This window comes from Calidris pugnax, unplaced genomic scaffold (assembly GCF_001431845.1).
Source record: "Calidris pugnax isolate Ruff unplaced genomic scaffold, ASM143184v1 scaffold138, whole genome shotgun sequence".
Taxonomy (NCBI): domain Eukaryota; kingdom Metazoa; phylum Chordata; class Aves; order Charadriiformes; family Scolopacidae; genus Calidris; species Calidris pugnax.
The window spans coordinates 1,191,692-1,215,552 of record NW_015090858.1 but is presented as its reverse complement, the minus strand read 5'-3'; the positions used below and the strand labels follow the sequence as shown (position 1 = coordinate 1,215,552).

Genomic DNA, 23,861 nt, shown 5'->3' with positions numbered 1-23,861 from the left:
GGCGGCGCGGGGCCGGCACCGGCCTTTGGCTCTGGGGGGGCACGTCTGGCATCGCCCCCCGGCCGCCGCAGCGCGGGGGTGGCCCCGGCCCGGCCCCTCGGCAGCCCCGGTGCGGGGACAGGTCACCACCTCGCAGGCGGCCGGCGCTGGGCGGCGGGGAACATCTGGTTTGCTTTGCAAAGCAAATAGCTATTTGGAGATATGCCTTCGGGATCGGGGGAGAGAGGGAGGGGGTGATGCAATCCGATGACATCGACAGGTTTTTTTGTTCTCCGTTTGGCGTTTGGAGGGGCTCGGGGTGTGTGGAAGAGGAGGAATCCTCTGCCGAGCTTGGGTGGGCAGGGAAGGGGTTAGCAGCGGTCCGGTGTGGTCCTTAGCGCCCATCACCATCATGTAGGCAACCTCTGCAGAGCTTTGCTGTCTCACAAAGGTGGGGAGGGAGCGATGGTGAGCGCAGCAGGGCAGTGCCCCCCGTCCCTGCCGGGGGATGAAGCCCACCCATCCCCAGCCTGGCTCACACTCGCCTTGGTCCAGCCTTTCCCCGGGGCTCTGATCCATGTCAGAGCAGCAGACACCTCACCAGCCCAGACAATGGTGCTCCCAGAGCACAGAAAAGCAAAGGAGCTCCGTGGCAGCGTGGGCATTACCTGGGCACTGCAGGAGATGCTGATTCCCTGTGTAACACAGACCTGGGCACCCTGAAAAGACATCTGTGTGTTTCTGTGAGCTGCTGGTGGCAGCAATGGGAGGAACAAAGTGATTCTGGGGGTAATAGCATAATGGGGTTGTCAGGTGCATTTTTCTTAAGCTACTTAAAGTTTTGCTAGTATTTTGTAGTAATTTGTGAGTATTGTTGATCATTCTTGTTTTATTTCTGGAGGGAAACAATCCAGAATGTGTTCTGAAATTGTAGAAAATCGGGTGTGAGCTGTGAACTGGAGAGGAGCTTTGTGATCCCCAAAAACGTGCTGTTCCTTAGTTCCTTTGTTTTTGAATCAAGAGGGAAGCAGGTTGTGTGCACACTCCTTTCTGCTGGTTGCCCAGGGGAAGCAGCGAGGCCAAGATCAGAGAGGTCTGTTTTGGGCATTACCATAACTCTGCAGCCCTTCTCGTGGGCAGAGGTTGGGCTGGAGCTGGTGCCCAGAGGGTTCCCGTTGGCAGGAGAGGGGTGTCCTGTGGGGCGCAGGAGATCTCCCCTCAGACACAGGGGGGTGTGTGTCCGTGAGTCCCACACTGAGAGCACACAGCAGGTCTTGCACGATGGAGCACGGCTCACGAGGGGTTTGTGCCGGCCACGTTACTTGTGGGTGGTGGAGGGAAACCAAGCTGTGAATGCAAAGCGATCCAGTAAAATTAAAGTGCGCACAGCAAACCACAAATGATCTCTATTTAGCATCCTTTGAGAGCTGGGATTTTCTTCCTCTGCCACCTTGTTCCAGTCCCCTCCCATCTGGCTGCAGGTGATGGTTTAGAAGGTTTACTAAAGCTGACATTCCTGCCTGATCCACTTCTCCCAAATTTATTATAAAAGCTATTTTTTATAAATAGTTGGGAAAAAAAGTGAGCGTCTGAGAGGGCAGTACAATAGATTGCATATGACTAGCCTTCAGTAAAATCTGAGGAATACAGCTGACTTGTGGAGTCTGAAAAAGGGAGCAATGTGGTGTCAAAGGATGTGTCTGCACCTCCCCTTGTAGCGGGGTCAGGGCTGGTGCCTCCTCTGGGCCCAGGGGACTCTGGTTGCAGGCTGGAGCCCTAATTGCTACCCTTTATGAAGAGAAAATAATGGTAGATTCCCCACCTCTCTGGCTTTCAAGGAATGATCTCTTAATTGGTGTGTGCCACTGGAGCCAGTGGAGGTTTGATACTGGTCTCCATACTGGCAGAGCATCCAGCTTTCCAAGGGGAAAGGTTGTGGTTCAAGACCCTGGACTGCGGGGAGGAACCAGTTTCTGGTCTGAAGCCCCACAGCAGGCTGCCTGGTGAGACCAAACTCATCGGTCCCATCATCCTTGGGTTCAGCACCTCTCCAGGAGGGCTGGTTTCTCCCCAAGCAATGGATTTTTCCGCTGGAGCGCTAGGAGGGATCCTCGCGGTGAGGCTGGGCAGGCAAATGGAGCTGTGACTAACGTCCCATGGGCAGAGGAGCAGGCCCCGTGTGAGGGACACCCGGCAATTTGTCCAAAGAGTGTTGACTTGAGAACCCAAGAGGGTGAGTGCGGTGACGGATGCGCTGCCAGAGCCCGAGGTGTTGCTGTGGGAGGAGTGAGGTGAAACCTCCCAAACGCCCAGTTAAACTGGAGTCCCTGGCACGCTCCCACAGAACACACCTCCCAGCCGGTGGTGCCGGCGTGTGTTTGGGGTGTTACCTTGCTGTGGCTCCCAAGCCAGCTCCTGCTCACTCAGGCCTGTGTCTCTCATGTTCTTTGAAGTCATTGTCTCTTTTTAAATCAGGAGGATGGGAACCTCTCCTTCCCGAGTTGGTCTCTCCCCACCCCATCAACTTGCAAAGCTGTTTGGGTGTGGGAGCAGGGACTATCTGGTGGATCCAGTTCTTTCAGTGGGTTTGAAATTACAGGGCTGTGCCTTTTGCATTCAGCTTGGTCCTTTTTTCTGCTTTGGCATATTCTGAAGTGGTCTGTTTGTCTGTAAAAATATATAGGGGGGGTACTGTGTATCGAGAAGATGCTGTGCAGAAGGTGGTCTGGCTGCAGAAATGATTTCAGTGTGATTCTAGGCTTTGAGAACTCCTGAATTCACTGCATTTGTGTCTCAGTTTTTGAGAATCTGGGGGTTATATCTTAAAAAACTCTATTCAAACTCCTTTACTTTCTTCTTAGAAAAGAGGGAAGAAGCAGAGATTTCCATCGTTGCTGGAGCAGTAGATGTTACAAGAGCAGAGATGTCTTCCCTCTAAAATGGCAGCTGTGTCAACACAGAGCATCGTTTTAAGGTCAACCTTCCACCCTGCCAGAATTCCCCAAACACGTGTGCTGAGCCCCCTTCTCCTTGGACTTACCAGAAATTTGTAACCCCTGAAAAGCCTACGCTCTGCCTAATGCAGGGGGACCCGAGGTGTCTCTCGACCCACTGGTGACCACCCCAGTGCCGGCAGCTGCTGATGGCAGAGTGCATTGGGAGGAGGGAGGAGCAGAGATTCCTGTGTCTTGAGCTGTTGAGAATGACCTTAATGTGACCCTCGTTTCTGTGTAGGGACCTGTGTGGTAAAAACTGATTAGCTGAATTTTGTGAAATATGTGATGAAAAGTATCATGTGAGTGAGAGGTTCCTTTGTACAATTGTAGAACAAAGACCAGATCTTTATGGAATCCCCTCAAAGTCCGTGCCGGAGCAGCTTGGAGGAGTCGTTGCTGCATTACAGGGTGACAGCATTGCCATCTTTCATCTGTTTTCCTTAAATTAACAGTTCTTGGAACCTTGTGACTATGGGAAAGTTCTTCTTTCTTGTGCCTATGCTTGTGCAGAACAGCATGGGACCTGGAAGGCAAACAGAGTACCGCTTTCTTTTTTAATTCTCTCAGAGTTAAACCTTTTATTTCGTAGCTGTGATGCTTTGAGTCACTGGGAGTGGCAATGTGGCTCTGTGCTCCTGCGCTATCTGCCGTGCTCGGTATCGATTCAGACAGGCTGGTTGTGGTGAGGGTTTTTTGGCCAGGAGAAAGCCCAGTTGTGTTTGCAGCTGGCGAGCGGGCTGTTTCCCCACAGCTGGAGTCTCTCCCCGTGTCACAGAGCCCTGGGTGAGGCTGCTCCTCTCGCTCCTGTGTTAATGTCTCTTCCTCCCTCTCTGTTTTCCAACCCCAGTCTTGCATCCTGGCTCCCGAGATGCGCCTGCCAGAAGGGAGTAGCAGATTAGTCACAGAATCTGGAGGTAAATCCGGGAAACGCTCTTAGAGCAGCACATCTCTGCTTGTTTTTCTGGTGTCCCAGTGTATCTTGGCCAGACGTCGCATAGGAGTGGAAGCTTTTACTTCTCTCTAAAAAGCCTTGTGTGGTTCATTAATTTTTTTTGGCCCACTTCAAAAGACAACGTTTGTCCCTTGCCCTCCAAACAGGGCTGAGGCTCAGTGCTCGGAACGGGGTGTCAGGAGCTGGGTGGGACTGCAGCAGGGCAAGAGATTCCTGCCTGTCCTTCTGCTCTGCATCTGTCCAGACACTCCTGCTGTCCACAGAGGGGCTGTGCTGGGCTGGGGAGGGACCTCCATCCTGGGCACTTTGACTTTGGGGTGAGTTTTGCTTTTTTTTCCCCTCCCATTCTTTGCTTGGCTTCTTGGAAAAGGGCTGTAAAACGAGGTCAGCACATGGACTGCATGGTGAAACGGAACTGCTGGAGAGCTGGGCACAGGGTCTGCCTCCTGCTGCTGCTGATGTCTCTCTTCAATTATTTATGCTCCAAATGGATGCAGCGGTCGTTAGTGCGGGGCAGGGGAGAGGGTCGGCCCTCTCAGAGCGAGCACCCACCTGCAGCTCGTGAAAAGGAGAAGTGCTTCCTGCACAGGGAGTTGTGTCCCTTGAATTTCCATGAATTGCTCGCTCCTCACGTGTGAGTCCGATGTCCTGCTGCTCTTGTGTCAATTGCCCAGGGCTGCTTCGGGCACAGTAGCCAAGTGTGTAAGTGTGACAGATGTTGTGCCCTGATCCCTGCTGGTGCTAACGAAGGAGGAGCAGCCCTCACTTAACCCCAGGAGATGCTCGTGGCACTTGCTCAGCTGCCGGGTCACAGCCTGCTGGGGCATTCGGAAGGCAGTTCACAGTTGCAGAGGTGACAACGTTGCTGCCACCTCAACGAAGGAGAAACCCAGTTCTGGGAAGCTTTTAGTCTCCGAAGTCATGGAGTCTTGGAGTCTCTTACAACAGGTTAACGCTCTCAAAAATGATCTTCACACTAATGCCATTCTTCATTTGATTGTTCCAGCAATAAATGTAAGGGAGTTATGACAGTTCCCTGCAAAAGTTGAGGAAAGGCGAGTCTAGAGGGAGAAACAGCTGCTGGAGTTCAGTGTCTTCCAGAGCCCATATCATCCACCCTCAGCTTCAGTCTAAGTTGCTGTTCATCAAATACTCAATAAAATGGTCATCCTGGAAATTCCAGGGGAGATTCCCCATTCAGCCAGCTGGTTGCTCTGCCAGGCCAGGTTGGGTCCCTGCTGTGTATCTGTAGAGCTTTCCAGATTAGTTTTGAATATTGAGTCCCAGGGGTTTCCCTGGCAGCGTGGGGACGCTCCGCTGGCCACGGCGCTGGCTCCGGTAGCCGTGCTGCGGCTGCTGCCTACGTGGGCCAAAACCGTCCTGGCTCTGGAGAGTCTTCAATACTTGAGGCACTTCTTGCTGAGATGTCTGTTGGCTAAGCCAAGAGAGTTCCTCTCCTGTTGTTTCTCTTCCAGTTCCAGTTACTTCTGTGTTACTTTTTCCTGGGTAGCAGAGCAGGAACTGGTTGGCACCTTCTCCGCTGACCTGCATGGCTTTCTCACCTAACCAACACTTTGTCCCCTTCTTGCCCGAGGCAGAGGTTTCCCTGAAACAGCGAAACCCCACAGACTAGTCTTCTAATACTCACAAAAGAAACATGTGGCATCTCCAATACATTGTGTGACTTCAGATTTTTGTGAAGTGTATGCAGTTGTTTCATAGCGTGCTGGAATAATTCCCACGTGGGCTGGATTGTGTCTGTGTGTGTGTCTGCAGTGTGGTTAGCCTCCAAGCGCAGGAAAAAATGTTTGTCTGCTGTTACACATTCCTTTTCTCCCAGAGAATCGTCCCTGGAGCTGCAAAGAGGTTTGGAGTCATCTTGTTCCCACAAGGGTGTTGAGGAGCGGGATTTGCATGTGGTGCATCAGGAAAGCTGGGACCAGGCCCTAGAACATGTACTCCCTGTCAGTGTGTGTCCATCCAGGGCTTGGTACCCCAAAAACACTGTTAAAAATGAGTAGTGGAAGGTGGCACTGTGGGTGCTGAGGAGAAGAGGATGGGTGTGCAACGCTGCGCTGTGGTGACCGGCCGCTGATGAGCACAGCTTGGCACAGTGTTGGCCAAGAGCTGAAGAGGAACTGAAACCCTGCAGAAGCCTCTGCAAGGGTGTGATGCCAAGAGGTGGGGCAGAATTGTTTTGTTGTAGGCTTTAGTACAACTGTCCACTCCTCAAGTCAAAAGAAAGAAACAAAAAAAGGGAAGCTGGGGCTGAGGGCTCTGGAGGAGGGTTGTACCCGTCCCGCGCAGGGATGCTGGGGAGGGCAGGAACCTCTGTGGATGTGGCTGCACGGCCTTCAGATTGCAGGGCCTGGTGCCACAGCAGCAAGGGCTACCAGAGGCTCGGGGCTAACGCTCTGCAATATGCTGGAGGCCCTTGGGCTGTGGGTCAGGCGAACTGGGGACTCTGTGGGGTGGGAGTAGCTGGCTGTCAGTCAGAGGGGGGATGCCCTTAACAGAAGCTAGCTCTGTTTTTTCACTTGCCTCTCCGTTTGGGTCCGATTTTCTCGTGGTGGCAGTGCCAGGCAGTGCCAGGACTGAGGTGTTGGCCCTGAGGCTGCTGATGGGGGAGAGGAGCAGCGCAGGGGGGACCCGTCCCTCTCTCCACTGCAGGGCTGCACGGTGCTGCTGGGAGCCATGGGGCAGGAGAGCCAAGGCCCTTCCCTTCCCAGCTTTGCTCTTCTTGGGAACTTTGGGAGCGCCCTGTTTTTGAAGCTCGTTATCGAGTGTGTCCAGGGTGTGTGTGGGGCCGGGATGGTTGGTCTGTGCCTCACCCCGCCTGGGCGGCGGGCGCCGTTCTCCCGGGATGGCTCCGGCCACGGAGCCGGGAGCCCGGGCTGAGCAAACAAACCGCGGGACGAGGAGCACTGGCTCCTGGAGACTGGCCATGGGGACAGGGCCCGTCCCACTGACCTCTGGACATTCTTAGTGCAGAAGGGAGGGAGGGGAAAACAGATCCACTCAATTAACTTGTGGGAAAAGAGGCTCCCAGGGCTTAACGTCTTCCTCCTGCGTTCTGTGCGGCACAGCCCCTGGCGGTACGGACGTGCCCTGGGCTCCAGTGAGGATGTGTCGCTTTTCCTTGCAGACCCCTGGTGCTTGGAGCTGTGAGAACACACAGGGGAGCACAGGCCAGGCCTTTTGCTGCTTGAGTTTGTATTGCAGTTATTTTTAAGATCACTTCCCAGGCAAGCCGCTTCTCTCCGTCTCTTGCAATGTCTCCTGGCTATTTCCTCAGTGTGGGAATTACTCTAATCCTCTTGCCACACTGAGCTCATTCTTGCTGTGATACGTACACACATGAAGGCTCTTTAGATCCTGCAGTCTTACATGCATTTTTATTTTCAAATAAATTATATACTGCATTAATTATATACGCAGGTGAAATATGAGTCACAAAGGCATCTGCTCTCTGCCTGTCCTCCCTACATTGTCCCTTTGGCTCTGCTTTCTTTTTAGTTTAAAGCTCTCCCAAGTCTCTGCATTGGGTATTAAGTGAAGTCCTGGGAATATAGGTAAGTGGTGTTGGAAATGCCCCATGGAGGTAATTTCCCTCTGCCCAAGGCCTGCCATAAAAAAAACGTCAGGGAGGTTTATGGCTTTTAGGATCCTGCAGATTTGGAGAGGTTCCAGCTCCTCGGAGGAGCTGGTGCCGGCTGGGATCAGACAGTGACGGCAGAAGCGTCGCAGCCTCCTGGAGCTGGTGTTGGCCCTTTTGTGTGCAATGGGCCCAGTCAAGGCAGCAGGGGTTAAACTCGAGGGATGGGGCTGGCTGCAGCGAAGCCGCTGCTGTGACTGCGCAGGGCACCATGAGCTGGAGCGTGGCGTCAGGACGGTGAGAGAGATGCTGCCTGAGACCGTCCCTCCTCTCCCGGCGGCTGTGCTCTCGGTCCCCTCTGCGTAGGGGGTTTCTGTGACGAGGCCGGAGCTGGAGCCTGCAGAGGGAATGTGCTCCTGTCTCACTCCAGAGGTTAAAGCCTTTGCTGTTCATTGTGTTCTTTGAAGATCCCTCCTCCCCTCGACAGGAGCCCTTGGCAGAGCATGTATTTCTGAGGGAAGTGGCTATCGGAGAGGACAGTTATTTAACGGGACTTGCTGCTTTTCGGGGCAGTAAATCCAGGCACATACCTGGGAAGGACTCCAGGTCTGCTGAGCAGTCCATGGCTCTGGATCTGCTCTAGTCGGCCGGCAGCCCCAGGGCTGACACTTTGGAAGCTCAGACCAGGCCCATGGAGATGAGCAAGTCAGAGGTCACATAGATCTGCTTGGGATCCCACGAACCATCGCTGTGCAGCCAGAGCGTGGCCTCTTCTCACTTGGATAAGCCTCCTCTGCCTTGCCTCGCCACACTCAGCTCATGGCATTTGACTTCACAGCAGTTTAAATCAACCAGAGATGGCTGGATGGAGCCCAGCGCTCCTCTTCCTCAGTGCCTGCTCTGTTCAGCTGCTGGGCCTGCAGCAGAGAGGCCGTGTGCCATCCCATAGCTGTGTGCTGGCGTTGTCTTCAGCAGCTCTCATGACTGCCAGTGAAAGCCTTTCTGTTTGAGGTGGTGGGGCTGCTCCTCAGCAGCTGGGGAGGCTCCAGCCAGTGCCAGGCGTTCTGCTGCCTGGTGTGAATGGCCAGTGTCATCCCAACATCTCCTGCTCCTCCCGTGGCCGCGCTGTCATGGGCAGGTGCTGCTCAACAGCAGGATTGTTCTCTTGGTAAACAAGCGATGGTGTTACTGGAGCTGCAGCGTGTGCATGGGGTCACTAACGGGGGATATCATGGGGCTCATTAGTCTGAAAGCTCAGTGAACCGCCTTCTGTTTCTTTGCAAAGTGTGTGGATGGTTCTTCACATGTGCTGTTCCTGTGCTGCGTCTTGTACTCGGGTGTGTTTGGTACCAAAGCATGTCCCTGCGAGGCAGAGCTCACAGCACACACCTGGGCGTCTTGGAGGACTCGGGTCCCATCTATTGTCATGGTCATGGTGGACGTCCAGGAAGTATCTGGGTGAGACTCCTGCTCTGGCTTCTACAAACACCCTGCGTATGCCCGAGGGTTGAGCTGATTTGTACCTCCAATGAATCCATGTGTATTGGGCACCCAGAGCCCGTCCCCTGGGGGGTTAGGGCTTTTCCTTCATGACAAATAGCTGGTTTTCTTTATTATTTAAAAAAAAAAGGCTGGCATCCTGCAGTAATAGCCCAGCGTGGGTTCTCCCCAGTGGAGCAGAGCAGGTCTTGCTTGGTATTTGTAAGGCAATGGGTTATAAATGAGCCTGAAAAGAAAAACTGATTTCACCACTTAAAGCAAAATTAAATCAGGAAAGAGTCACATCAAAATTTCTTAAAGCTGGGCCATGAACTTGGGCTGCTGCTGTAGATTTGATTGGGTACAGTGGGAATAGCCTGTTCCGGAGGCGTGTGGTGAGGGAGCACGTTCCCTTTGTGCCCATAAACCCAGACCTCCCTCCTTGCCCTGTCCTGGGCACTGGAGGGCAGAAAGATGAAGCTGAGCGCTCCTCATCCTGCCCCACTCTTTCCTCTTACCTGTTCCTGTTCCCCTGGGTTGCCTTGTAGGGAAGCACAATCTAGCAAATGCAATTTTTCCACTCCATTGCTTCCAAATTCTCCCGAACACTGGGTATTGCTGTGTCTCGTGTGTCCAACAACCACAGCCTTCACAGTCAAATGACTTTCTGTCTTGTCTAATATCATCTTTAGTCCCGTTCCTTGTCTCTGACTTCCAGAAATCCATTATAATCACTTCAAAAGTGACATTTTCATGAACTCTGCTCTTCCAGCGCCTGCTGTGTTAACATCTCCCATCTTCTCTCTCGTGCACTTTACCATTCCTGCTGTTTCCAGGTGGAGCCCAGCGAGAAATCAGCAGCACTACTAAAAAATCCACCAGAGTGAGGAGTTTACAATTATCTGTTCCTTCAGATCAGAACTGTATTAATGAGTTGCTGTTAACGGTTTTGCTAGAGGGCAAGGGGAGTTTGTATTGATGACTGACAATTTGCCAAAATTTGCAATTGGGTTGTAAACTTCATAGAATCATAGAATGGTTTGGGTTGGAAGGGACCTTAAAGATCATCCAGTTCCAACCCCCTGCCCTGGGCAGGGACACCTCCCACCAGACCAGGTTGCTCTAAGCCCCATCCAGCCTGGCCTTGAACCCCTCCAGGGATGGGGCAGCCATGACTTCCCTGGGCAACCTGTTCCAATGTCTCACCACCCTCACTGTAAAGAATTTTTTTCTAGTATCTAATCTAAATCTCCCCTCTTCCAATTTAAAACCATTGCCCCTTCTCCTGTCACTACACTTCCTGGTAGAGTCCCTCTCCGGCTCTCCTGTAGCTCCCTTCAGATATTGGTAGGCTGCTATAAGGTCTGCAGCTCCGCGTGGTGCCAGCCCAGGGCTGCTGGCTCTCCGGCCCCACGTTAAGGGATCCCTCTTGCAGCACCTCTGAGATGGTCAGCACGTTCTGGATTAACAAGGAGCTGACACGTTCCTCTGGAGATGAAAGACGAGAGGATGAAACATCAGCTTTTCCATAAAAGCCATTATATAGTAGAGTTATTTTAAAGGCAAATGTTTTAGGCAGTTTGAAGTAAGACAACCCGAGGGCCAGCTTTCTTTAAATACGGATGAAAGTGCCCCAGTCCTTTGGAAGTGAGAGGAGCAGGGTTCCTCCTGTGCTTCTCTAGCTCTGGCTGTGGCGAGCAGCCCCCGCCGTTCCCCCGCCATGGTGCAGCTATTTCAGTCCCTGTGTAGCAGCAGCTCTCGCCGTCCCGAGGGTGGGCCGAGGAATTCACACACCTGGTGCCAGGCTCAGTGCCTTTCATGTGCTGTGCGCTGCGGAGCAGGGCCAGGAAAGGGGCTGGTGAAGGAAAATAACTGGGAAAATACTGCAGGAGGTAGGTTCCAGGCTGCTCTGAATGGCCCTTTCATCTTTGTCTCAAAAAATCAGTAAGAGCCATAGCTCTGTGGAAATGGCTTTGCAAGGAGGACGGTGGAGCTCAGCAGCGACAGAGCCAGCTAACACTTTGCTTTCTGGATTAGAACTGAAACTTTTACAATGGTGCCTCTTTTTTAGGAATGTTGTTTGGCTGAGATGCTCCATTGTGGATGAGTGTTCTTGACGTCTCATCCCATCTTGTTTCTTTTGAAAATTGTCCTCTCTGTCCTCCTCCAAGCTCTTCCTTAAACCCTTCCTGTGCGTCCTTGGCCACAGCTGGCTGGTGGGGAGTCCCTGTTTGTCTCACTGGTGGCACTGCTTCCTGACGGAGCCCTGTGCCTGTTTTCCCCTGCCCTTCTTGATGGCGAAGCCTTTGGGCTGGGATCCGAGCCCTGTGCCTGTTTTCCCCTGCCCTTCTGATGGCAAAGCCTTTGTGCCGAGACTCCTCACAGCAGGAGAAAACACATGCAAGCTTTGCCATTGCTCATCTCTTCTTGCCTTTGCAGTGTTGATAATTGGGGCTGTTCCTGCCTGATGGGACTCCTCCTGTGCCCTGCTCTCCCTGGATGTGCCGATGGCATCCAGGCTGGCAGGGCAAGGAATCTGAGAGCAGGGCAATGAAGCAGCTGTTTGCTATAGTGAGAACATCTGTATGGACTGAGCTCCTGCAGTGTGGGAGTGGGCGCTTCCACCTTTAAAATCCAACTCTAAGGCTCTTGCGTAAACAATGTAACAGGATCTGCTCCCAGGGGAACAGTTTATATAGTTAAGTCTAAGTATTACTGGAAAAGGAAAATACAACCTTCGTCATCTCTAACTCTGCCAGGGCACTGGTGTCCTTACGTCTGCGGAATTCCTTTTGCACAGAGGAAGCCTGGTTTGCCTGGGAAGAGAGGGGTTTTTTCTTGAATTTGGTTACTTTCTGTTGCTCTTAATATAGTAATGAGTTCATGGCATCTCCTCCGTCTCCTCAGATCTTGCTGTCTGGAATATTCAGCTCCTTCTCTGGCCGGAGGCTGGGGAGCAGTCATCCTGTTCTCCTCCTGCTGCTCAGCCCAGGGATGTCATGGGATCCAGAGCAGCACATGTGGTCCTGAGTTCCAGGTTTGCATCTGATTGTAGGAAGCCCTAGAAATACATGGCGTGTGATCCATAGCTGTGCACACAAGGATACTCTGCTTCTCTATCCCTTGCATTTGCAACAGCTCCTGTCACCCCACGGTGCTGAGAAGGTCCCGTGCCCAGCGCTGCTTTGGCCAGTTGCTGCTGTGACAGACGTGGGGCCAAGCCCCATGGGCTGCGGTTGGGTTGGGCCCAGTGTTTGGGTCACAGTAGTTGTATTTGCGGATAAAATGCCCCCATCCAATGGCTGCCATTGCAGCAAGACTGGGAATTCTGGAAGAGACCCGCAAAAGCTCAGTGCCTTCCTGTGTAGGGCAAAATCTGGGGTGAGGGGAAGGAACCATGGCCATGCAGGAGGGAGCTGTGGGACAGCGATGTGTCTTGGCCGTTACTGCTGGAGGCACTGTTGGATACTGCGGTCGGTTTAGTGCTTCCAAGAATGAGACACTGATTCATCTGTGGTCAATGTGTTTTTAAAATGATGCCGCTAAACTGTCAGTCTGGTTTCTCTTGGCCAAGTGTGGTCATTGCAAGGCACTTTCCCTTAGGACTCCCCTGTGCTGGTGACCTGAATTTCCAGCCTCCTTGCTCAGCCTGGTTCCTCAGGCGTTGGGTTAAGTATTGCCTGATGCAGGTGGGAGAATCCTGTACCACCCTGGCCACTGTGGCCACCTGGACAGTGGGGCTGTGCTGGAGAGGCCACATGGCTGTGGTGCTGGTGCTGGGTGCTGCGTGGACAGGATCAGTTGCCAGAACAAACCATTTCCAACGCTGTGCCCGTGCAGTGCAGGCGTTTGAGGTCCAGCAGTCAGAGCGGGACAGGAGATGATCAGTGTGGCTTGAGTGGGTCTGACAGCACCGAGCTGTGGTTTGTCCCCATGGCTCTGCTGGGGAGGGAGCTGGGGAGGGAGCTGGGGATCCAGCGTGGTCCCCAGTGGAGGAGTGCCATCCCCTGCTGTTAACACAAAGCCCTTCCTGCCAGGTTTGTTCTTGTAGGGGAAGGAGGGAGGGTGGAGGGTTTGGGTGGCAGCTGCCGGGGAGGCAGAGATTAATGAAGTGTTGAGCCCTTAATGGGGAACATGCTCTGTTGAGTTGGGCTTCCCTCCCCACCCATCCCGCTCGTTTTTAATCGGTGGCACAGCCTTGCCAGCGGCTTGAGAACGGAAGTGATTTCAGACGGGGGGTGACCTCATCCGTCTCCAGCTCCGAGGAGGAGCAGCCTGTGGAGCCGTGGCCGCGGCTCTGAGCGATGCAGGCGAGGGCTGAGGCTGCAGCAGAGCCCTGTGCTCAGCAGAGAGCTCTTGGCAAGCACGGGGCGGGAGCTGGCCCCGATGCCTCCTGCCGTCTGCCAGCCCCCCAAGTGTGGGTCTTGGTAAGATGTAGCTCCAACCCTGTGAGGTCCTGGCGTCTCGCCCCAATTACCAGGGTTTAAGGCTCTTTGGCGATGTCTGGGCTGTTGTGCTGCTCTCTCCGATGGCTGTGACCTCTGCGGGGAGGGGACAGGGCTGTGATGTGTGTTGTGGGGGGGGGAATGGCCCCGTGGAGGAGCAGCAGCTGTGTTGGGAACCAGCCTGGTGCTGGAGGAGAGGGGGTACTGGGGTGCTGGGCTGTGGCGTGGGCTGTGGGGGTGGTGGTGGGGTTTTCATCTTTCTGTTCTCATCTTTCTACATGCTAGAGTGGGGGACACGTACCCCCCAGGGGGGGAGTCCAGCCACTCCCCCTTAAGCCTTGTCTTCTGGCTCAGGCTCAAGCTGAAGAGGTGCTGGGCTGTCGGGCTATGGGTGGGAAAAGAAAAGCAGTCTTTTCTCATGTCCCTGTGGCAGCAGAGGAAACTCCCCGTAGCTGGGTAGGCACTACTGGAGGGGGATAAGTTCACTGGAGGAATTTGCTTTTCCCTTGGCCTCATCCCAGGTGGTGTAAAGACTCTTGCTTGGAGATAAATCCTCTCCCACCACCACCAAATAGGGAGAGTTTAACCATTCGTGGGATCCCACCGTTCGTGGGATCTAGGAAGAGACTTCCCCCAGCCCTCGGGCCCCTCTTCCCTGGTGCACTGGGAGCAGGGACTGGAAACAGATCCCATCATGACTGTGTCACAGTAAGGACAAGAGTTTACAGTCCCATTTTTCTCAGGGTTGTCTCCATGCCTGTATGTGATGGAACAATCTAAAAGCGCATGGACAAGCAGGGATTTTGCACAGAAATGTCCCTTTTTTCCCCTCCGCTCAGCATCCCATAGCCATGCCCATGACACTGGCAGGTGACTGTCCCCGGCTGGGTGACAGGAGCTCTGCAGTGTCTGTGAGAAGGGTTTGGGTCAGCAGAGCCCCAAGGGGAGCCTGTGCTGCTGCCAGTGGTGCCAGCGGTTGCTGCTGGGCAGGCTCAGGACCTTGGCAGTCCCTGCCATCTGCGGCTCCTGCCCCTGAGCCCCAGCAGCAGCCCAGAAAGGGGCCATTGAGCCCCAGCCCTGCCTGTTGCCGGAGTCAGGAGGGCACAATACAGAAGATGTGTCCTGGCAGCAGCCTGGAACGGGCTCGTGTGCCGGGAACAAACCAGCCTTTGTACCAGGCGCTGCGTCCAGCGGGAGGTTTGTCAGCTCCGGGGCCGGGATGCTGTGTGGGGCTTGGTGCCCAGCCCCGCTGTGCTGCTCAGGCCTCCCCCTCACCCCCCCACAGCCTGGTGGCCGGGTCTCTGGTTCTTCATCCCTGTGGGATGCCCGAGCATGGCTTTGCCCGTGGGCTGAGTCGCTGCAGGAGGCAGGACCCTCCTGGCCTCTCCAGTCCCGTGCTTCGCAGCCCGGCTGCCCCATGCCATGTGTGTGACCTGGAGCCCCGTGAGTACAGGCTGTGTGTCCCCTGCGAGGCATAAAGTCCCCGGGAGCAGCCTCAGGGTGGCTGGGACAGGGCTGTAATGGAGCAGGATGGCAACGTCACTGTGTCTGGGGCTTTGAGGACAAGTATCTCTTGGGAAGAGTTCAGTAGAGTAGGGCTGAGTGGGGCTGCTTGACAATAGGTGACAGCAGAATCAGACTGGAGAAGCGAGGGAAGCTCCTGCACTTGGGCTATGACACCAGATATACTCATTACAGGAGGATGTGCTTTAGAGAGAGCTGTCTTTGCCGGCTGCTGAGAACGGACTTGAGGTCTGTCTCCTGAGGTTCTTCTCCCCTGGTCGCTCTCCCGTCTCTGGTTTCATCTCCGTGAAGCTGTGTGGGATGCTCTAGGCTTGTGATTTTGGGGCAGTTTTGTCCAGCTGGTTGCCATTGCTGCAGCATGACAGTGTGCTACTGCTGCTTTCCTTCATGGTGTGGCCTGGTGCTTCATCCTTTCTCACCTAAGAGCACTGTTGTCCAGGAAAACTCAGTCCCACTCTCTCCAAGCAAGACTATGAAGATTTTGTTGGGAAGGAGAGGAGAGGTTAGTGCATGTTCTGCTGCTCTCTGCCGTGGTTGTGAATACATGACAGGCACCAGCTCTTCCAGAGGGAGGAATCGCTGAGGGCAATTGCAGGGCCCTGGGGGTGGCCTGGGAGGAGCATAATGTCTCTTCTGGCTCTGAAAAACTGTCTGCTCAGAGAGGAAGCAGCAACCACAGGAAAGGGGTAGTTGCCGAAGACAAATTGCCAGGAATTAAGCAATCTGTTTCAAGGCATGAAACCTCCTGTTGAGCAAGAGGACAATTTTCCCTCCCAAGGCAGGTGTGACAGGTAAAACAAGGCAGCAGAGTCCTCCCGCAGTTCAGCTGCCAGACAGGGCCAGTTCTGCCTTAGCCCTCCCCACACAGGGTGTCCCCCATTTGCTCCCTTTCCTCCTCCTGGTACCATTTTCAGAAGCCTCCCAGACACTGTGCCCTTCGCCGTTTGTATCTCCTGTGCTGGGACTGCGCGGGCACCTCTGCAGGCGGGTGTGTGGTGCCCCAGGTAGCACGTACGTAAAAATGAATGCATGAAAAGGGAGTTTAGGTAAAGATCTCTGCAGGACCCTAATATAGAAAAAGTAGCTGTTAATTTTGGGACCCTGGCTTATAGTGGCGGGTTCTCTTTGGCTTTGTGGAGGGCAGAGCAAGAGATGTGGGAGCAGCTCAGCCGAGCCCCGCTGCGGTGCCACACACAGCAGTGTGTCAGTGTGCTGGGGCTGGCTGCGGGGAGCAAGTTCCCCGTGCCCATGTGTGGGTGTATGATGGGGCTTAGACAGCCACACCAAGGTGGGGGGCTGCGGTGCCTCCCGCAAGTGTCCCCTGCACTGAAGGAGGTGCTGGGTGGCTCAGGGAGGGGAGTTCAGACGGTGTCTGTCCCGCTGGGTCCCCGTGTGCTGGGGGAGCAAAGTCTCTCTGGAGCCCTGTGCTCTGTCGCCGCTTTTGTGAGCCAGCCCGTAAGTGGAAACAGATGGCGTCATCTCAGGGGTTGGTAGGATCTCTCTCTGCTGCAAAACTGCTAATGAAGTTTGGGGCTGGGCCGAAGCAGACCGGGGCTGACGGGACGTGCTGGCTGGAGCTCTGTGCTGGGACGCCTGCTGTCACCTCTGCAGAGCACTGTGATGCTGAGCCGACCTCCAGCCTGGCGAGCGGTGGTGTCTCCTGCAGCAGCCTCAAACAGGGTCCTCACCTGGGTACCACAGAGCAAGCAGGACCTGTCTGTGGCCATCAGTCTTGGTAAATAACCCATATGGGCATCCTTACTGTGAGTTCCAGACCTTGCGTATCACACCTGCCCTAGGGAATGGCACGGGCAGCTTTCTGCCATCCAGCACAATCCCTCCTGAGACTCTGAGCCAGATAGTTCTCCCTCCAAGGGGGTCTTTCGCTCGGTTTCACAACAAACTCGGACTAACTATTCTCATTTGTCCCCTGCTGGTCAGCATCTCTGGTAACTCAGCAGTTACGGATGGTTACTCTTAAGCTTGGAAGAAACTTTGTTTAAATTCCCTTTGACAGACAGCACAATTTGATTTATATTTTCTGTGACTTGAAGTTTTCTCCCGTCATCCCAGTGTGTAACAAAAGGTGAATCTGCAGTCACTGCCAGGCACAGAGGTGGTGAGTTCGTGCAGCAAAGGTGCAACCGGGCTCGGTGTTTGCTGGAGCACAGAGGTGGGGGAGATGGGCAGAGAAGGATGTCGGAGAGCATCCCTTTGTTCCCTTTCTGGTCATTCTGACGGCGTCTCCCCAGCCATGGCCTCGGTGGCTGTGCTGGAAGGGCACAAGGACCGGTGTGAACACTGCATGGCCACCTCGCCACCAGGAACTGGGAACAGTCCTCGGGTACCAGTGCCACTGCCCAGGAAGCCACTGCTTGGTGGCAGGGGAGAAGGACAGGCATCTGTGTGCTCAGTGAGGACTTCATCTGGGCACGCACTCCTGTGGCACAGACAGCTCTGGTTTGTCCTGATTTCATCATTGCTCCATCTCTGCTTCAGGTTTCCTGCAGGAGAGTGTTACCTTTTCCTGAGCCCATCTCACGCCATTGCTGATGGTCAGGTCAGGTGGACTTCCCTTGGCCCTACCCAAGAGGAGTGGTTTGCAGCACTGCTCAGAAAGCAAGGTGTGCTGCCACCCCAGTGCAGCCCATTGCTCCCAAATGCCAACAATATCACACATTTTAATTACACACATTTTGTCTCTCGGTCAGGAGAAGGGGCAGGGTGCAGGTGTTTGCCAGGCTGAAAAGGACAAAGGCTTCTGCAACGACATACTCCAGCTGTTGCGCAGCTCACTCTGCTGTTTATATTGACCCAAGAGCAACATCCAGGGGAGGAAGGGAGCAGAATTTCCCTCTGACTAATGCTGCTGGATCGTGCAGGGCTGCGGGGGAACTGCCAGCCAGAGAAACCATCAGGAGAAAAAAGGAAATGGAATCTAATTATCCATCTGCAGAGACAGACACGGGTCCCGAGGCGGGGCCTGGCCCCGGGCAGGCTGATGTGCGCAGCCAGGTTTGCACAGAGTGGTGTGGCAGCGCTGGGAAAGGGGTCCCGAGGGTCCCCCCGGGATGGCAGATGGCCGAGCACGTGTCGTGGGGAGCCGGGTAAGGCTGGAAGCCACGTGGCTGTGTTTGCCGGGGACGCTGCCCCATGCTCCGAGGGGCAGCACTCTGCAGCGGGGAATGGCTGTGCCGCGTCTCAGTGGGGCAGGGGCAGAGCTGGGGGAGGCGAAGGGAGCAGGGTAGAGCCTGGCACCCTCTCAGCAGGGCTCTCTCCATCAGAGGAGCTGGTGGTGCAAGGCCAAGGTGAGGAGGACTTGCCCCTGCTGGACCAGGCTGAGTGTCTGGGGATGCTCAGGGCCGAGATGTCCTCTCTGGTTCAGGATTCAGCCGCTCTGGTAGACAGGCCTGATCCTGCATCCCTTACTCACATGAGCAGTCGTCTCTATTTCAATGGGACTACTCGGTGAGTAAGGATCGCAGGATTGGGACCACTACCTATAACTTTAAAGTGGACCTTCTGTAGGATCCTGTCCCCAGTCTCTTTCTGTTCATGTTTGTTAATGTGCATCAAGAGCTTCCAAAACTGCGGATGCTCTTGTCAGTGGGATGGAGAACCTGAGAGCTGGAGAAGCGGTGCCCTTCCATTTCTGAGGATAAATCACCATTATTTTCCACCCTCTCTCTCCAAAGGGCTTCCAGCCCAGCCAGTCTCCATGCCATGGAGCAACGTGTACCTGTTTGTCTCCCAGGCATTCCCGTTCCTGGCTTCCCGGGGCTGGCAGGGCTCTGCTCTGCCTCTTGCTGCTTTTCCCAGCTGTGGCTTTGAGACGGGAGGCAGGGAATCTATTTAAGCCTGATTTGTGCTGCAGAGCTGGGGGATGAACAGAGGGAAAGACGAGCAGTGGTGGTGCTGAGAGCCTGCTGCAGACCTTCCTGCGCCGCCTGCCTTCTCCTCCCGCCTGAGCAGGCTAAATTTGGAAAGCTCTGTCCTTTGCTAAGGTTTTGAACGTGCTCGCAATCAGAGGTGCCAAGTGCCTGTGACCCTCCGTGGAGCGGAGGCAGCGAGGGCTGGGGATTTGATCTGTGCGTTGGTTCTGCCTGGCCCTGGTTGGGGGGAGCCACCGTGGGACACGTTTTGTCTGCAGGACCCGCTTTTCTGTGGGCAGCTTCTCCCTCCCGTGGGACGTGTCGGTACCACACAGGGAAGGGCTGGTGGCAGCGGCTCCTCCTGGGAGGGGAGAGCAGCCCGGCGTTCCCTGGAAGGGTCCCCGCCAGCTCCACATCTGCCCGATTCCTTACGTTTTGCAGATTATCCTAAATGAGGAGCAGAGGAGCCGGGTGTGACAAGGGCTGTGAACTTGCCCCAGAGGGAGTCACGAGTTTAAACGAGTGGGAGGCAGTTCATGGATGGTCCTTTTTCAGAGCTGGAAGTGGAGGCATTGCGTGAGTCACACGGTGCCTCCTGGGATGCGTGAGGTCCTTCAAGTGGAGCGGGAGCACAAATACCTTTAAAATGGAATTTGGTAGATTTCTGGAGGGATTATGTGACAAAGCAGCAGTGATCCTTGAGCGGAAATTAAAGCTTGACCTGCAGGGTAGGTAGAAGAAAAGAGAGGGACCTGGTTGCTGGTTGGTTGTGCTCATGGCACCGTACGTACAGGAGGTTAATCCAGGGCCTCAGGATTTCCGCAGTGTTGGTCTGGTTTCTTGCTTTTCCCTGAGCATCAAAAGGATGAAGCCATCAGAGTCAGGGCTCTGATGCTCCCAGTAACCGCTTACACAGAGCCTTGCTTGCAAGGTCAAGGTTAAATTAATCATCAGAGTTTAGATCAGCAAGGTGTTTTCTCTTGGGTCAGGTCAGCAGGAACATCGGGGTGAGTGCACAGCTGTGCTGCTGGTAGAGCAGGGAGCCCAAACCCTGGGGGTCGTACATCAGATCTCTTGTTGGAGGAGCAGCCACGGTTTACGTGGGGCATTTCCAGGGGCTGTGTGGAACAGGACGGGGAATCAGGAAGGACCGGGCTGGTTTGGCTGTCTTTGGGAAATTTGCCCATGGACCAACCTGAGCCAATGGCTCTGGGTGTGTCAAGCATCACATCTGAGGGACACAAACGTGTCCTCGGCCCCTCATTACTGCTTGGTGACTGGATAGGAGAGAAGACAAGATGAGCATCTGTAGGAGAGGCAGAGGAGGCTGAGCATGGGACCAGTTGACCCTCCTTCAGCATTTGGAAAGCCATATTGTTGGCCACACAGTCTTAAGATGCTCTCCATAGCCAGGACCTACCCTTCTGGGCTTCTTTTCCTGATCTGCCTCTGCCTTCCCAGGCTTGGCCTGCTGGCTGGAGTTCCTCCCTGGCTGCCTGTCCTGAGAGCAAGTGTGATGTGTGAGAGCTCACGCCGCTCAGGACACAGTAGCTCCTTGTTCCTCTCTGCCCCGTCAGCACCGCTCCTGGGGCCATGAACAACACTGTGGTTTTGTTGCAACCAAATCATTGTTGACTTCGTCTGTGATCCCAGCTCAGAAGAATGCTTTGATTTGGTGCAGTGGGCTTGTGGGGACACAGCGTGTCTCCATGTACCCATGGAAGATGCTTGTGGTTGGTGGCCATGTGGCCTGTGGTCCCCAGACAAGGGTTTACCAAGCCATGAGAATTCATGGGGGATGGAGAGGGGTTTGTGAGCAGCCATTGGGGTTTATGGTGAGGAAGGACTGGTGAAACCTCTATGTTATCTCAGTGTGGACAGTGTGAGACCTTCATTGCTCCTCAGTCATGCACAACCTGCAGACCCCGGTGGTGTCCTCTTGCCTGCAACTTTGGAGGTTGCCTTTCCTCAGCTTGCAGGATGGCAGCATAGGTAAACCACTTTTCTTTTTCCTCCTTCTTTCCTTTTTTTTTTTTTTCCAGCATGTGGTGTGTTTCTTAGATCTTTCCACTCTCACAGCTGCCCCCAGACTTTAAGTCACTGGAGACCTTGCAGTAACGTGGTACCTTATGGCAGAACCTGCTGTCGGCCACGCTTGGGGAGCGCGGTGGAGGCCCTGGGTTGTGACCAGACCCTGCTGGCCGGGTGCTCTCTGGAGCCCCTGCCAGAGACCTGTAGTTCCCAGAGCAGCAGTGGGAGCGGTGGTGGGAGCAGGGCAGGAGCGTGGCAGCAGTCTGGGCCTTCCCGTGGGTGAGCAGAGAGCTGCTCAGGAACCCGTGTGGCAAGTGGCAGGTTCCTCCGGCACCACCGGTGCTGCCGTCCCGTGTGACTTGATTATACCTGCTGTGATATTAACCTCCCAGTTCCTGGAATCCTGTGATTATGTGAGATGATCAGCTGTTGTCTGTTTCAGAAGAATTCCTGGTGAGTTTCTATGGCTGCAGAGGGAAGCAGGTCTGGTTCAGAATCCAAACGTGAGGTTTGAATGATTTTTCTGTGCGTGCCAGGCTGTTGCTGGGCTGGGCACTTGTGCTTAACAAACACACAGATGCTTCTTTATTTTGAAATGTCTGCAGAGCTGGAATGGTTGCTGTAAGGTCCAGAATCCATCAGCTGCTGTTCCAGTTGGATTTGGAGGTGAGGCTGCGACACAGCCTGGACTAGACAACAGATGGACCAGCACCACGGGGAGGCAGATCCACCTCAACCAGGACCAGGAGCTGGGGGTTAAGTTTGGACCCAGCTTTTCTGGGGAGCTTTCTGGACCCTTTAGCCCTTCACACTCACAACCAGAAGCAGTGCGTTTTCGCCACGAGCAGGTTTCCTTGCAGCAAACCTTTGTCTCGGCTGCGTCCGTGGGGATATTTGAGAAATCCTCCAGCTGAATAAGCCGGGCTGACAAAAGGAGTCGGACTCGTGGCTGGGACAGGCTCCTGTTCGTGCGCAGCGGGACACTGGCAGAGCGAGAGACGCTGCGGCCACGGTGGCTTTTGTCCTGTCCTTGCTGGCTCCTCCCGCAGCACAGGCAGGAAATCCCGGGCAGCTGCCGTGGGAGCCCTCTCCTCGCCTTTCCTCTCCTCCTCCTCCTCGCCTCTCCTCGCCCGGCCGCCGTGCCGAGGCCGGCCGAGCCAGCCCTGCGTGTGTGTGCATGCGTGGGCGGGGGGGCTGCCGCATGGATTTAGCGAAGGCTGGGAGGGAATACATGGGTTGGGGTTTTTTCCCTTGGCCCGCGGTGGCTGTCCGTCCTGCCGGCCGCGGTTATGGACTCAATCATTATTCAGGAGCGGTTAGTGGAGCGGCTGCTTTCTCCCCGGACGCAGGCACAGCGAAGCCACCCGGCCAAGCTGAAGGTACGGGGATGTATTTATAGCGCCGTGCGAGCCGGGGAGCAGCGGGGACAGGAGGGGGAGGATGGTGCCCGAGCAGACGCGTGCGGCAGGAGATGGGAGCTCTGAGGAGCAGAGGAGCGGAAAGACGCCGGTAACGGGGAGATGGCGGGGACAGGGAGGAGGGAGCAGCCGGGCTGGACAGCTGGGAGATGCGCGACATGTTTTAGTGGGGTTATTTGGTGCAGTGATTCCCTCTCTGCATGGCGTGTGTGTGCCCGGGGGGGCTCAGGGCAGGAGGCAGTGCTGTGTGTGCCCAGACACAGCCTGCTCTGTGCTAACGCTGCGCTCTGCTCGCCGGTTCTCCTTCTGCGGCAGCAGATGCTGGTGGGCGAGTGGATTTACTGATCCTGCCATGCTCAGCCCCAGGCCCGAGGCAACCGATGTCCTCAGGAGATGCCCTGGGGGCTGTTCGTGTTATGAATTTATGCTGCTTTCTGGCAAAGGGTCTGCTTCCCCTCTGGGGCTGGGCTGTGCGGACGCAGATGCGGATGTGGATGTGGCGGCCGTGCCTGGCCAGAGGGGAGCAGCTGGAGGAAGGGCTGCCCAGGAGGGGGCTGGACGGCCCGTGCTGGGGGCTCTAACACCCAGAGGGACCCCCTGAAGAGGTGGAGGCAGGGGCATGAGCTCCATCATTTTTGGGCTATTCTTCAAATTTTCTGAGGTCCCAGAGTGTTTTGTTTTAGCCCTTTTGAACATACCCAGCAAGGCCCCATTTATCCCCAGGCTGAATGGTGAAGTCACACAAGATCTGGGTTGGTTTAAACAGCACGTCCACCAGGGCTGTGAGGAGGGAGGGGGAATGGCAGGAGCGATGGAGGCCGTGCTCTGTACCCTGCTGGGAGGGATGGCTTCTCCTCGGTGCAACAGATCCCAAATATTCCTACCACCGACAGGAACAGGACCTGAACCCACCAGTGCTTTGTTCTTTGGCTCGAACTCTCAGGGAAGGGCCTTGGCCAGGCGGTGGTGGATGTGAGGACACAGCGTGTTGCTGAGATGTCCGGGGAACCAGTGAAGGTGTGCTGGGAGAGCACAGACATGTTTTGCTTCGCCTGGGGTTGGTTTGTAGCAGGGCCCCAAAGGTCAGCCACGTCTCTTGATGGCTTCTGCTGCGGCGTGTGGGGCACGTCCCCAGGCCAGTGGGAACAAAGGCAGCCCCTGGAGGAGGCGGTGGGAGAGGGGGGCTCCTCCTGCCAGCACAGCCCTTCCCGACAGCTGGGGCTGGGAGGGAGCCATGGTCCAGCCACCGGCTGTCCCAGCGTGGGCCAGTTCCATGGGAGCTGGCTAGCGAGGGTCAGGATTGTGTGGAGGGGGCTGTGACGCCTCCAGGAACACCCTCCATCCAAGTTTGTCATCTAATTAATGGATTTTAGGTTTTGACAACTTCCAAGTTTGTCATCTAATTAATGGATTTTAGCTTTCAACAACCCAGAAAGCCACCTGCCTCCTTCAGTAACCCTCGCAACCCTGCCCTGTGTCTGAGGCTGGTCGGAGGGAGGCACGGCCGGGGACAGAGCTTCTCCCCGTGTGCTCTGGCTGCCTCCTCCATGAGGGAAGTTCTCCCCTCGGA

General features: G+C 55.1%; 1 protein-coding gene across 5 annotated transcripts in view; it reads left to right on the top strand.

Moving 5' to 3' along the window:
• Positions 1-23,861, top strand: part of SEPT5 (septin 5) — a 34,950-nt gene that overhangs the window by 2,199 nt on the left and 8,890 nt on the right. The window contains exon 1 of one of the 5 annotated variants that reach the window (XM_014944010.1): positions 13,295-13,428. The exons of 1 other annotated variant lie outside the window; for it this stretch is intronic. In XM_014944010.1, coding sequence (XP_014799496.1) covers positions 13,306-13,428 — 123 coding nt within the window. In that variant the 5' untranslated portion in view covers positions 13,295-13,305. Of the gene's footprint in view, positions 1-13,294; positions 13,429-18,026; positions 18,078-21,929; positions 22,253-22,306; positions 22,383-23,861 lie in introns of those variants that run through there. 3 more of the 5 variants (XM_014944013.1, XM_014944011.1, XM_014944012.1) reach the window with 3 other exon arrangements.